At 40.5% G+C, this 15,313-nt stretch overlaps 1 protein-coding gene across 1 annotated transcript in view; it reads left to right on the top strand.

The window, feature by feature from the left end:
• The window catches only part of ELF2 (E74 like ETS transcription factor 2), a 189,479-nt gene that overhangs the window by 75,402 nt on the left and 98,764 nt on the right, over positions 1-15,313 (top strand). Inside the window, exon 3 of the mRNA XM_082263655.1 lies at positions 8,178-8,343. Within this exon, the coding sequence (XP_082119781.1) occupies positions 8,178-8,343 (166 nt within the window). The remainder of the gene's footprint in view (positions 1-8,177; positions 8,344-15,313) is intronic.

The following is a 15,313-nucleotide window of genomic DNA, read 5'->3' as shown; positions in this document are numbered from 1 at the left end:
GGGAACGAGCGGGGGCGGGAGCTCGCCCCCGGCGGCGCGCTCGCCCCCTAGAGGCTCCTGGGTGAGCAACAAAGCCCTACGTCGTTTTGCCCAAGAGAGCCAGACTGCCGCAGTAAATAGTCGTGCGGCAGTCGGCAAGTGGTTAATGGCTGCATATCAATCACGTTTAACTGATATCTGCATATAGCTTCGTGACATGACAATTGTAGGCTATTTTTGACACAATAGTATTGTTGAAAAAACAGCTTGTCCTAAATGGGTGTAACAGGTCTGATGTTAACATATTAGGTATATAATCTTAATATATAGAACTCTTTTTGCTGCTTATAGTAACTGGAAAGCTAATTTATTTCACTAAGATCTATTTTAACTGTTTTTAATTGTCTTAGAAAGTTTTCAATCAAATAAAAGATATAATTTAATGTGTATTTATTGCCAAGTTAGGGATGGAGTGGGGAAAGATTAGAACCCTTGTCAGATTTTTGTTATCTTGTGTGCATATGGAGAGATTTCCCCACACTGTTCTGGGCCCCAATTTTTGCTAGATAGGAAGTGAGGGAAACTCTCCAACAGTAACACAGACTTTGTTAAATTGACACAATACACTAAGTAAAAAAAAAAAATAATTCTATGTGTATTGTAACCATCTTCTATTGCTGTCAGCCTTCTCCAAATTCACTTTTTTGCTAACTTCCTGTTAGATGGTGGCTATGTTTTGTACGTAGGAACTTTGTCACTATCTACTACTGTCTGCCAAGACAGACTATGGGAAGTGTAATGTGCATAGAGCAGTGCACATGACCACAACTAACGTTCTATTCTGCGTGTCCCAGGTCTGATTAGACGTTCTAGATGTACGTTAAACACGTGTAAACTGCAGCTAAAGCTGCTCTAAAGAAGGAACATCTAAGAGCAGGGAAAATTGATCTGGGAAGCATAAATGTAGTTTATTTTTCCCAGATGACTTCTCTTACATTTAGAAAATCTAAACTAGATTGGCTAGTGTGTATCTGTAAGTATTCTGTTTACTGCTAATTCCAATGTATTGGGCTGTACTTTTACAAAATGCATAGCTGCATAGGCTTATTCGTAAGCACAAGTTTGCTTTTAATAATGGATCATATCTAGAGACTCCTGCTACAACGTGTCTAGTTTAAAATGTGAGGTACTTGGTAAGGGTAAATTTTATAAAAGTTGGCATAATAACTGTTATATCTTTATCGTGCAATACAGGACATGGGCTTGATATTCATAGACTTTGGGTTATAGTCTGGTACTTTTAGGTAATAAGACACTGGGTAAGCTTTTGAGGACACGCCCCAGAGTGTCCCCCCTATAAGCCCCTACCTCTCTCCAGTGTTCTGAGGTAATGAACCTCTTCCCCCTTACTGAGAAATAACTCTTAGGTTGACTAATTTATTATTCTACATTGGGTTCTTAAGTCAACTACGTTACCTTTTGTATTCTAGTACAATAATAAAAGCAGTGCATATGGATCAGTGCAACCTTGTTAAAACCTTGGGAGCCATTCTGGAACCACATGCCATGGGGATAGTGTGAAATGTGATCCAGGGCTATGGTCCGTTCCTATGGAACCCAGACCCTGAATACCCCTTCAGAGGTATGCCCACTGTGATGGGCAAAGCTTGGAACCTATATAGGGACCAGTGACATGGGCAGGTAAGACAGGGTCACCCTGTTTCCTTGACTATTACTGTAGTCATACAGCAAGAATGAGGCATAATGTCTGCATTACCTGCTTTATACTTTTTATGTGTTTTCTGTATAGTATGTGTTCCTACATTTAGAAATGCTGTTGTGTTGGAAAACTATTCACTTATACAATGTTAAACTTTTCAAGCTTAATGCTATATTCAACCACTCAGATCTCAGGCACGAAACCCGTGGTCTACCTGACTAAGGCAGATTTTTCTGCAACTGTGTCAAAATTTTTCAGACAGCCAACAGCTTTACTATAGTCGTCATTGCCCAGGGCTAAAATGCAGCAGGCTCCTTCTCTACCCCCCTATAGTCTCTACCGCAGTCAGATTCCGATATCTCTGCTCTAAAGGAAGTAGACATAGAGGTGTTGGTCTCTTGAACTAGATGGACTTGTATCTTCTTTTAACCTGACTAATTATTGTAAAAGGTAAACAAAGAGGACCTGAAGGTGGTATTAAAGGACTCGGCGAAGATTTCTCACCCCCTGGCTCCTAATCATATGATGTCATGCCTTCATGCTATATGCCCGCCAATGTTGATATGCTCACTTTGCTGTGTGCAAAAGCTCAAGGACTGTTGCTCTTGATTCTCTTCTGTCATTTGAGTCAAAGGGACTTACTAAGTCTAAAAAGGCATTCCCTGTTCGTGAACAAATAGTGTGGGCAATCTGACGATTGGGTCAGCTCAGAAAAGATTTTCATCCCTCCGAGAATCCTTGCTGAAATCTATTCAATGGCAAAAGAGTTCGCAAAAAAGTTATCTGTTCCAGCACCAGAGCCTACTGTGTCGTAAAAATATTACTTTTACCTATAATAATTCAATTGGGACACTCCTGAATGTGTCTTTACTCTCCCAGAACCAGCTCTGCCACTAGCTATTGTTGCAATTTCTGTTTGTCAAGCCACAGATAATTAGACTTGATGCACTAGAACAAGTCATGACACAAATCTCCAGAATGGCTCTGATTTCTGTTCACATGCGTATAATCTTGTGGCTCAAAGCCTGGTCAGCTGAAGCTGCCTGTAAAAGATGTCTCACAAAAAAATGCTATTCTATTCCAATTTACCTACCTCCATTAGCATTTTCTGAATTTCACAGTAGGAGATGCAGTTCCAGTTTGTTGCACTACCATTTGCATCCAGAGATGGGGACTCTGGATATGGGATATTCTGAGTTATCTCTGTTTGAGGCCAGGACCAAGGATCCTTTAACACTAGCATTAGAGGCTCTGAATATTTCCTAGACTCGCTACACATTAATGTACAGTATGCTCTTTCTTAATTGTGATGTTTGCTTTGACTGCACCACAAAATAGAGCAGGAGAAGAAACTGGTGTACCAAAACTGGCCCGGAGGAATCTGGTACTCACATTCTTCTAGTGCACAGACATACTATGACTTCTAGATGATGATGACCCCTGGCCCCTTCCAAACAGACCAGACTTGCTCTATAAGGGCCCTCCATTCCATCTTCTCAGTCTTTGGCTTTAACAACAAGGCTTCAAGCCCAGATCTTGAGGGGTCCTAAGTGTTAGGTTTTGGCCTTGTCAATGCTTTTCCAAATACCTCTGGCTTTGCTTTCCCTTTTGTAAATCATTTTTTAAAAGGTGTTTCTTGGATCAAACCACCCTCCCAGCACCCTGTGCTTCTTTGGGACCTCAGGTTCTCTATGAACTACAGGAACCACCCAGGAAGCTTCCTTTTGAATGATTCCTCCTGCAAGTTAACCTTCTTGGTGGCTGTCACATCTGTCAGACATCTAAGAAGCCATTCCTCATTCTTCAAAAAGCATAGGTATTCTTGTGCCCAGGACCCTCCTTTATTCCTAAGGTGGTGTTAGCCTTCCACCACAATGAAGAACTAGCTGTATCTTACTCCAATCAACCTAAAGGAGATTGCTCTTCACTGCCTGGATGTGGTCAGAGCTTCTAGAATTTAACTCAAAGCTACAAATTCTTTAGGGAAAACTGACTCCTTTTTCGTCCTACCCACAGGACCTTACAAGGGACAAGCTGTTTAAAGATCCACCATCGCTAGGTTTAAATAAAAACTATTCCCAAGAGCAGCTCCTGCACTATACAGTATCTCACAAAAGTGAGTACACCCCTCACATTTTGTAAATATTTTATTATATCTTTTCATCTGACAACATTAAAGAAATGAAACTTTGTTACATTGTAAAGTGGTGAGTTTACAACAGTGTAAATTTGCTGTCCCCTCAAAATAACTCAACACATTGCCATTAATGTCTAAACCGCTGGCAAAAAAAGTGAGTACACCCGCCCAGCAATGCTTCTACAGTATTATTAGACCCAAGGTTTACCATAGAAGTGTACTGTTAATGAAACTGTTCAAGTATATTGTTATACTCTTTAATCTATGATATAAGGGTTCACCTTGAGATACTGCAGCAGAAGGTTGCAGGCATTGACACCATCCTCAGACACAGTATTTCCCCAGATGTGGTGTCTCTGGGTGCTGGGCAATGCCCTAGACCTTCATTGCTCCCGTCCTATCGGGTTCAACTTTATACAGTTACATGTTACATGTTAAAACTGCTATGCTTGCTGTAATCCCTTACGAACGGTTAATTTGTACAAATTTGACTATGTTTGCATTGTTTTTTCATGTACTTATACAAAAACTCAATAAAAATTTATTGAAACAAAAAAAAGTGAGTACACCCCTAAGTGAAAATGTCCAAATTGGGGCCAATAAGCCATTTTTCCTCCCCGGTGTCATGTGACTCGTTAGTTTTACAAGGTTTTAGGTGTGAATGGGGAGCAGGTGTGTTAAATTTGGTGTTATCACTCTCACTCTCTCATACTGGTCACTGGAAGTTCAACATTGCACCTCATAGCAAAGAACTCTCTGAGGATCTGAATAAAAGAATTGTTGCTCTAGATAAAGATGGCCGATGCTAAAGGAAAATTGCCAAAACCCTAAATACTGAGCTGCAGCACGGTGGCCAAGACCATACAGCGGTTTCACAGGACAGCTTCCACTCTCAACAGGCCTCGCTATGGTTGACCAAAGAAGTTGAGTGCACATGCTCCGTGTTCTATCCAGAGGTTGTCTTTGGAAAATAGAAGTATAAGTTCTGCTAGTATTGCTGTAGATGTTTAAGGAGTGGGGGGTCAGCCTGTCAGTGCTCAGACCATACGTTGCACACTGCATCAAATTGGTCTGCATTGCTTTTGTCCCAGAAGGAAGCCTCTACTAAAGATGATGCACAAGAAAGTCCGCAAACAGTTTGCTGAAGACAAGCAGACTAAGGACATGGATTACTGGAACCATGTCCTGTGGTCAAATGAGACAAAGATAAACATTTTTGGTTATGATGGTGTGTGGCAGCAACCAGGTGAGGAGTATGAATACAAGTTTGTCTTGCCTACAGTCAAGCATGGTGTTGGGAGTGTCATGGTCTGGGGCTGCATGAGTGCTCTCAGCACTGGGGAGCTACAGTTTATTGAGGGAACCATGAATGCCAACATGTACTGCAACATTCTGGAACAGAGCATGATCCCCTCCCTTCAGAGACTGGGCCGCAGGGCGGTATTCCAACATGAGAACGACCCTAAACATACCTCCCAAGATGACCACTGCCTTCTTAAAGAAGCTGAGGGTAAAGGTGATGGACTGGCAAAGCATGTCTCTAGACCTAAACCCTATTGAGCATCTGTGGGGCATCCTCAAACGGAAGGTGGAGGAGTGCAAGGTCTCTAACATCCACCAGCCCTGTGATGTCGTCATCGAGGAGTGGAAGAGGTCTCCAGTGGCAACCTGTGAAGCTCTGGGGAACTCCATGCCCAAGAGGGTTAAGGCAGTGCTGAAAAATGGTGGCCACACAAAATATTGACCCTTTTCTGCCCAATTTGGACATTTTCATTTAGGGGTGTACTTACTTTTGTTGCCAGTGGTTTAGACATTAATGGTTGTGTGTTGAATTATTTTGAGGGGACAGCAAATTTACTCTGTTATACAAGCTGTACACTCACTATTTTACATTGAAGTAAAGTGTAATTTCTTCAATGTTGTCAGATGAAAAGATATAATAAAATATGTACATAAATGTCAGAGGTGTACTCATTTTTCTGAGATACTGTACATGCTCACACTACCAGGGTAGGAGTGTTCTGGGAATTCTGACATCAACTCTCTGTTTCCCAGCTTTGTAGGGCCACCATTTGGTTCTCTGATCATACTTTTTCAAAGTTCTACTAGTTGGATATCCAGTCCTCTTTGCATGCAGATTTCGGCCCCAAGGTGCTTGCAGTAGCACTCCGAACTGGGTCTGTTGATCCTTGTTCTTGTTGGGTCTATTGGCACAGTTCTGTTTGCCTTTTTGTTCCCCACACATCTTATTTGTTGCTTGGGGACGTCCCAAGGTCTATGAATTTCAAGCCTGTGTCCTGTACTTTACAATTAAGAAAAAAGCTATTTTAACATACCTGTAAATTACATGCCTTGGGGTACAGAACAGGACACCTCCCCTCTTTTCCTGTGTTAATCTGTATTGCTTACTACAAAACTGAGAACTCATGGAGTGGGGTAGGGTTATAGGGAGATGCCTAGGGTCCTCAAAAGCTTTGACAGTGTTCACCTGAAGGTAGCAGTCTATCACCCATGGTCTTTGAGTATCCAGCCTGTATCCTGTCTTGTATTTCAAAATATGAAATTTTACAGGTAGGTCAAAATTTGTTTTGTTTGTATTTTGTTTTCTTTCCAGGGTATAACAATTTGAACATGAACAGTTGGGATATTGAATTGCAGTGTAAAAGTCCTGTGAAAACGAATGTACTGTATTTGTATTATACTATGTTTTGTACTGTATTAATATTTGACTTGTGTATTATGTTTTTTCTTTCCAGTGTATAAACATTTGACACGAGCTGTTGTGATATTGAATTGCAATGACAAAAGCCAGTGAAAACTAATTATACTACTTTGAGGAAAAATTCCTCTCTCTAGTAAATAATACAAGAAACCACTTTTGTAAATTGGCAAAATATCTATGAAGAAGATTTTACTGTCTTTGTCTTATCTAACCTGGTTGAGGATATGGTGAAAATTCTAATATCATACACATTTTAAATAGGAACTTCAGTCAAAATCTAAAAACTGGGAAAAAACCTGTAGCAGTAAAGTATATTGGTAATTTGATTTAGGTGCTTAATATTTGAAAATATGCTGTATTTACATATGAAAGTGTTATTTATCATCACTAGCAAACCACAGAGATTCTCATACTTATTGTTTCTCAGCGTTCTGTTTTCCATTTTTCTGTACTGATTATGTTGGAATACACACCACTGTTCTTGTTTCCATATTGACTGAACATGGATGGTGCTTTATGCCGCGGTTTGTTTTCTGTTTTTGAAAATCTCTAATAAAAACATGGTAAAGAAAGTGTTATTTATACAGTGCATAGCTATAGTGTGATTGCGGCCATTTATAGTATGGGCAGGTGAATCCAGTGGACGGTCTCTTCCTGGAACAGTTAGACACACATGCAACTATACATAGTAAAGTGCTCTGCCACCCTCAGTACCAGCCACCGCTACATACAGTGAACTGCTCCTCTTTCCTAGGCACCAGCCACCGATACATACAGTAAATTTGTTTTTGCCCAGCACCAACTGCTGCTACATATAATGAATTGTTCTTTTTCTGCACAAGCTCCTGCTGCATACGGTAAAGTGCTCCTCTCTCCGACACCAGCTGCCCCTGCATACAGTGAACTGCTCCTCTCCCGCACCAGCTTCTGCTGCATACAGTGAACTGCCCCTCTCACGCATCAGCTGCCGCTGCATAAAATAAACTTTTTCTGTCTTGCACCAGCTGCCGCTGCATACAATGAACTGCTTCTCTCCCGCACCAGCTGCCCCTGCGTAAAGTAAACTTTTTCTGTCTTGCACCAGCTGCCGCTGCATACAGTGAACTGCTTCTCTCCTGCACCAGCAGCCCCTGCATAAAGTAAAAATTTTCTCTCTTGCACCAGCTGCCGCTGCATACAGTGAACTGCTTCTCTCCCGCACCAGCTGCCCCTGCATAAAGTAAAAATGTTCTCTCTTGCACCAGCTGCCGCTTCATACAGTGAACTGCTTCTCTCCCACACCAGCTGCTGCTGCTTACAGTGAACTGCCCCTCTCTCGCACCAGCTGCTGCTGCATAAAGTGAACTTCTCCTCTCCCGCACCAGCTGCTGCTGCATACAGTAAACTGCCCCCTCCTGCACCAGCGGCCGCTGCATAAAGTGATCTTCTTCCCTTCTGCGCCACATACTTTTACAACCTTTTAGTTGTTTATTGCTGTGTATGTAGAATAAGACAGAAATGTTTGCTCATATTTATGTCCCCCTTGTGTGATTTACAGATTTTTTTCAAATAGACAATTTATTTATAGAACTTAAAAATGACTCTGAATTGACTCTCTTGGGAATTGTCTGATCCCACAGGAAGAAGTTGAAGTCACCGAATACCCTGCTGTCATTGTAGAACCAGTTCCTGGTGCACGTATGGAGGAGGGCTATGCTGCCCAGGTGCTAGTGTATGATGATGAGACCTTTATGATGCAAGATGTTGCAGAAGAGCAAGAGATTGAGACCGAAACTGTGGAGATAGGTGGGTTTTACTTACACTAAATTAATATACACACAAACCTCAGCAAGTTATAACAAAGGGATTCAAGCAGCAATGCCTAAATTCATTCTTAAAACATAAACAAATATGTATAGAATGAACATTACCAGGTTATAGAACAAGCTGCAATGTCTTGAGGGCTAGCTTTACAAGTGGATAATTCACTAGGGGGTTGGTGAGATCAGTCTGCAGTGGATTCAACATACAAATATGTTGATAATGCAGACGAGACAGTTAAATCATAAAATTAGGTTTACAGTAGTCCAATGGCTAGCACACTGGGACTAGATGGGTGGGGTGGCCTTCATACTGGGGGTTCCAGGTAGCAAAACATTTCAAAAGCATCACTTGAAGCGGAACTACAATGCATCCGAGCATTACAAATAAAACACTATTTAAATAATTTTACTCTTCAAAGCAAACTCTACCATCCATCTATGTCTCTGATTTATTTTCCTGAGAATTCACTTTAAAAAAACACCCACCTAGCATTTCTGGCTGCGGCCATCTTAAATAAGGGCAGATGATTCATGTAGCATTTACTTCCTGAAATCCATCTGCTCTGCTCAGGCATACAGGTGGGAGGCTGTGCTCAGCTCCGCAAACCCCTCCCCTCCTGAAGACTCCTGAGATGTAGGACGACTTCTGCCTAGCATGGAAACCAGGAAGTAACTAAAGAAATGGTAAACAAAAGTTTAAAACAAGTAAATGATATACTTTCCTATCTATTTACTAATGCTAGCAGCATTAGGATTACAAATAATCAATGTTATTTAAGAGTGAACTCCCCCCACCCTGTCCCTACATTCAGCCAACAGGAATAGGGAAAGAAAGCCAAACCGACCCCATTTAACATCCATAGACCAATAATGAGACACTGGCACAATCCCATGGTGCGGGGGAGAAAGTCACATGCTCTCATACACAGAAGTGTCAAGTATTTGACTTTGCTGCTGGTTGGAGGGGATGGGAGATTTGGGAAAAAAAGGTTGAGTACATGCTGCTGGAAAGTGGGGAAGTAAAGTAACTTTTTTTACCTGCTTGGGAAAAGAACAGGATCACTTAAAGTTAGCCACGTATATTTTTATTCTTTTTAAGGCCAACATACAGGTTTTCTTTAAATCTGAAGTCCAGGCAAAAATGACAATTAACCTTTTTATTTATTTTTTAAAATTTATAACATGAACATATTTTTTATATCTATATACAGAAACATGTAAGTACATGAAATCTGCCTTTATATTCCCTTGTATACCAGGAGTCATAACAAGAGGCAAGAATAACACTGTGAGCTAGTCACACTGTCCCTACTGTTCTGTTACTTTCCAGTCCACATATTGAGGACAGTGAGGTTGACCAAACACTGTTGATTATTTTTAATAGAGACCCTTTTGGCTGTACAGTGTGGAAGACTGATTAAATAGAATTACAAATGCTCAGTTTGCATTAATGCATTTCACGTTCATTGTTTTTATTGGTTTTTGTATAAAGTAGAAAAAGGAAGGGTACAAAAGCAATAATCAGTATGCAGTCAGACATCATACCATCATGTAAAAAAATATAATAAAAGAAACATGTCTGAATGAAGAACAAACAGGGCAGATTTGTGTCAATATAGGCTTTTGATAGAGTATACCCCTCTAATAACGTAAGAGCATCAGTAATATTCAAAGGACATATAGGAACAGGCAAATAACATCAAATTCCAGCATGTATGTAATTTAATCATGTGTTTAGTTGCTTTGCTTGAGTTTTAGGATTGTATCCAAAAGTTTCTCAAATTACTGCACACTGAAATATTTATATGTAATCACAGTGATTGTCATAGACGGCTTCACGTAGAACTTCAAAATTATAATCAGTACTTTAATATAATACACGTCTAATTTAAAAACCCATGCTGGTTAAATATTTCACATTATGCTTACACCTAAATCTCTGTATAATTCATCTAAAGGCCCATTCACATGATGTGCATTGAGCAGCTTTATTCAGCGCAGGCTCAACACAATGATCGGATGAAATAAATGGTTTCTAACAGGCCCAGCAAGCTTTGGCGAGTGCTGGTTAGGAATGGAACTTGGTGTTTAAACTTGCATTAGGGACAGAAAAATAAAGTATTTTGAATTCTGCTATGTAAAAGTAATGCACATAAATGCAAAGCAAAACATTACAAAACGCGTGTCAATGCACATCAACTGTAGTGTGATTGGTGTGAATACAACCATGAAATTCAGATGCAAATACATTACAGATTGAGCTACTGATCCAGCTTTTCTTGATTTTGACATATGCAGTGAATATGTATTCTGATTGATCTAGATGTTTAATATCTCAGCACACAGAAATACAAAAGTGGTTTTCAGCCAGCTCGTGTTGCATATACAGTATGTCACCTTGATGGCGTTTTTACCTACAGAAGTTCACTTCAGCCATAAATTGTCTAATTCTGTACTGTTTTTGACCACCAAGTTTGCATTTTTGTGTAAAACTGAAGTGATTTGATTTTTTTTTCTTTCAGTCACTAGCCTATCATTTAAAAAATGCAGCTGCTGATGCAGTACTCACCCTATCTTTTGTGCTATCCCCTAGCAGACTTGCCCCTTTTGCTGTCCACCTATCCTCTTCGATGGTAGTATGATACACAGGTCATTCAACTCAAATCCCGAAATGCAGGACATAATTTATCCACACACATCACCACAATGTCCTACACACACACTAAAATGATGTAGAGGATGGTGCTGACACTGTCTTGGAGGACTGCCCAGAGTCAGGAGACGAGGACCCCATACATCTTTGCCTGAATATTTCTGAAACTAGGTGAGTATGGGGGCAGGGGGTCGTTCAAGGGTGGGGATAAATAGAGTAAAGGAGTGGAAACTTGTGGATGGTTGGAGTTTAAAGCAATATGGTATAAAAGCCAAGCCTGGCTAATTCCACTTTATTTCCCAAAACCTACTAATTGTTAATGAGGCAGACCGCATAGGATCAGTCACTGCCAAAATTTGGCAGGGTTAACCTCAAGTGTTTTGGTAAAACCAGACACTTGCTTCTAACTTCAACTGCCTTTATCTGGATATGCTAATCAACTGTTAGTGTGTACCAGGCTTAATTCTAAAGGAAGTTGAATAAGAACATTGTATAATGTATGGCCAGCTTTAGGCTAGTGTGTAAACAAAGTAAAGTGATCACTATGATTGGCTGTCATGATGACAATGCTAGGGTAGTGTGTAAACAAAGTAATGTGATTACTATGATTGGCTGTCATGATGACCACATGACCCAGAACTATGCTGAATGGTTTTTAAATGCTGTATCTAACAGGGCAGCTCAGAGACAGAACTCTGGCAGGGGGCCGACTGCTAGTTCTACCATGGGGACCTTTATTAACATATCTTCAGCATTATGCAGAGGAATGATTGTGGGTAATAGATTCCATAACAGTTTTTTGTGCTGAAATATTTTAGAACTGAAAAACCCACACAAAACCTAACCAAGTCACATGTATTATTAGCTATCAGTACATGACCTTACCTATATCTCCACTAGATCTACTGTTCTGATCTCTTTCTGATGGCTGGTACACACTTTAAGAAAATTGAGCGAACGTTTTTGTCCAAGGAACAATCGTATGATTTTCTGATAGTGTGTACACCATTTTCGTCAGCCAATTCCAAACTTGCGAACTAACATATCCGAAGGGACAAACTCCAAATTTTTTCTTGTTTGGGAACAGAACGAATGATTTTCTTTGATGAATACCATTTTCATACAAGAAATATCAGATATGAAAGACCAAGCATGATCCAAAACCACAAATACAATAATGTTCGTACATTATTTTTATCCTCGGTTCTGACTTGCTGGGAAGCATCCAAGGAAAACCGGCTGATCGTTTGCCTGATTTTCTCTTAGTGTATGGGAAATTACTCGTTGGGATGTTTATAAATCATAATAATTAAACATCCTCGGCACTGCTAAAACACTATACTATGTATCAAGATATCTTGGTGTTTATTTAACAGTCACTGCACTGTGAGGTAATAATTTCAATTAACAACGATTACATTGATTGTAGAACTCACTAGTGCCTATAAACAGTGTCTAATGCAGGAACGGGGTGCAGGAGTTGTATGAATGCAAAAAATGTGTAAAATCACATAATTTCTTATGTGAAATTCGAAATATTCATGATTAATAAGGCAATGCAACCAAATTCATATCACTAATTCATTGTACTTTAAAATGTTGAACTTTTCTAAAGAATAAAACAGCAAAGGCCCTTTTTTTTTTCTGTATTTTTCTTTAAAATTATGAGGCATGTAACGACTTTAGCTCCTATACTATGATCTGAGCTCCCTCGGAGCAGCCAAAAATGTGGGTAGCTGTGGTATTTTGGTGAACACTGAAAAATAGGTTGGTTGCTTTATTACCAAGAAATCTCTTGCATAAATAATGACTGTTTATAAGCATTCCATCGCCCTAAGCAGCTTCTTAAAGTAAGCACTAAACATCTCACATTAATTATAGTACTATGGAACACTTAACATTGTTTTTAACTAAGGCATTAACTGGCGTTTTGAGGATAACAGTTGACAAATCACATGATCCCTCCACTTTTTGCTTACAGTCATCAGACATTGACTGTATGATGATAGTTCAATATGGAGATAAAAATCGGGGTGTCCGATGTTAGGAGAGCTTGCCTGTCCTTGTGGCAATCACAGATAGATCATGACTTTATCCTCCACTTGTGCAGTGTTTGACTGTAGTGCATGTACATCACTGGTTTATTCTGCAAGAAATGGCAGTTTCCTTACTTATTTCCCTTGGGTTTTATACTTGCATTTCCACGTTGTCTAAAGGCAGTGTACTGACAGAAATGTTTTGTGGCTGCATTAAGCAGTGACCACAAATTTTAATAGTTCTTGGCACCAGGACATTAATTTCAACAAAAATCCTCCCATAATATTACATGTGCTTTACCTTTTATGCTTCCCATTTATTTCTAATAGCCTTCTTTGTGTAAACATCCAGTGTCACTATGGTGTACTGCTGTGACAGTGATCATGTACAATAGCTGGCTGCTCTGATATCACTGTATTTTAGTGTTGCCAGCCATTGCCTCTGAAAACCGCCACAGCAGCACAATGCTACCAGACCAGTGCAAAGAGTCAGTGTCCCCAAACACTTCCACACCAGTCAGTGTTCTTCATCACTGCCACACAAGTCCCAGTGTAACCATAAGGCCTCATTCACATGGGATGCATGCATCCATGCCCCATGTAACAGCCATGTTAACCTGCACAGGGAAACACAGATGTTCCGCGCATCTCCGTCTGTGCATCTCCGTGGGGGTGATACTTTTCAGGTCAATTGGAGCGCAGCAGCTGCACAGATATAGATGCTGCTCCCATTGTGACATCTGTGCATCCGCACCAACGTTTTTTAGGGAATAGTGGCTTTGTCCGTGCAGCCGCTGTGTCCCAATTGATTTGAATTGACCTACCTGCATGTGGAAGCATGGAAAATTTGTGCATCACTGTGTGGGTAAAGACAGTCGTCACATGGGGTACGGATGCATATGCCCCATGTGAACATGGTCTAAAGACTTGTTAGCATGTGCGGTGCTCTCTGAAGAGTTATCCATGCGCAGATCAATCTTCAGAGAACATTTGAAGGGGGTGAAGAGGCGTTGTATCTCCTCACTGCCTGCTTTAGCCCCTTGGACCCTACACAAGCATCCCTATTCACTTGAAAGGATCGCAGTTGGTGAGCATACAGGGGTTATAATTTCTGCCATGAGTTGTGAAGCAAAGCATCGCAGCTGGGGCATGTTTATACCCCCGGAAGCTGGTTTTGCAGCTAAGAGGGGTAGTGGTTGGTGAGTAGTAAAACCACAGCTTATCTGTAAAGTTTTAACACTGTCACCAAACCAGTGTATGCTAGCAACAGTGTTTTTGATCACTGCCACACCAGTGCAGTGTTGCCTCTGCCTGCCACCTGTACTGACCCTGACCTGTTTATTGGCCACATTTCTGCCTGCTGCCTGGAATGATTCTTTGACTGTTTTCTGATCATGTCTCTGCCTGTCACCTGAACTGACTCATCTACAGCTGCAAGAAAAAGTATGTGAACCCTTTGGAATGATATGGATTTCTGCACAAATTGGTCATAAAATGTGATCTGATCATCATCTAAGTCACAACAATGTACAATCACAGTCTGCATTAAACTAATAACACACAAAGAATGAAATGTTGCCATGTTTTTATTGAACACACCATGTAAACATTCACAGTGCAGGTAGAAAAAGTATGTGAACCCCTAGACTAATGACATCTCCAAGAGTTAATTGGAGTGAGATGTCAGCCAACTGGAGTCCAATCAATGAGATGAGATTGGAGGTGTTGGTTACAGCTGCCTTGCCCTATAAAAACACACACACCAGTTCTGGGTTTGCTTTTCACAAGAAGCATTGCCTGATGTGAATGATACCTCGCACAAAAGACCTCTCAGAAGACCTACGATTAAGAATTGTTGACTTGCATAAAGCTGGAAAGGGTTCTAAATGTATCTTCAAAAGCCTTGCTGTTCATCAGTCCACGGTAAGACATATTGTCTGTAAATGGAGAAAGTTTAGCACTGCTGCTACTCTCCCTAGGATCATGCTACTCTCCCTAGATCATGATGACCTGGAGTTTTCTCTTTGGGACATTTTCTTTCCAGTTAAAACACTTAAATATGGTCTCCTTGGAGGAAGGATTTTGTGGATTCTCTCCCCTGTGGTCAGTTGAAGTACAGCACCCATATGTATGTATACTGTCACCTCACACGTATGTATGTAGACACAGGATTTGTGTAACTGTTTTCATCTCTCTGATTGTAGAGTTGGGAATAGTCCCTGATGAAGAATAGAACTACAAGTTCAGATCATGTTTGAAACGCG

Source organism: Pelophylax lessonae (genome assembly GCF_965119305.1).
Source record: "Pelophylax lessonae genome assembly, chromosome: 1".
In the NCBI taxonomy this organism is placed as follows: Eukaryota; Metazoa; Chordata; class Amphibia; order Anura; family Ranidae; genus Pelophylax; species Pelophylax lessonae.
Note: the sequence above shows the minus strand (reverse complement) of the source record. Positions and strands in the feature narration are given on the sequence as shown.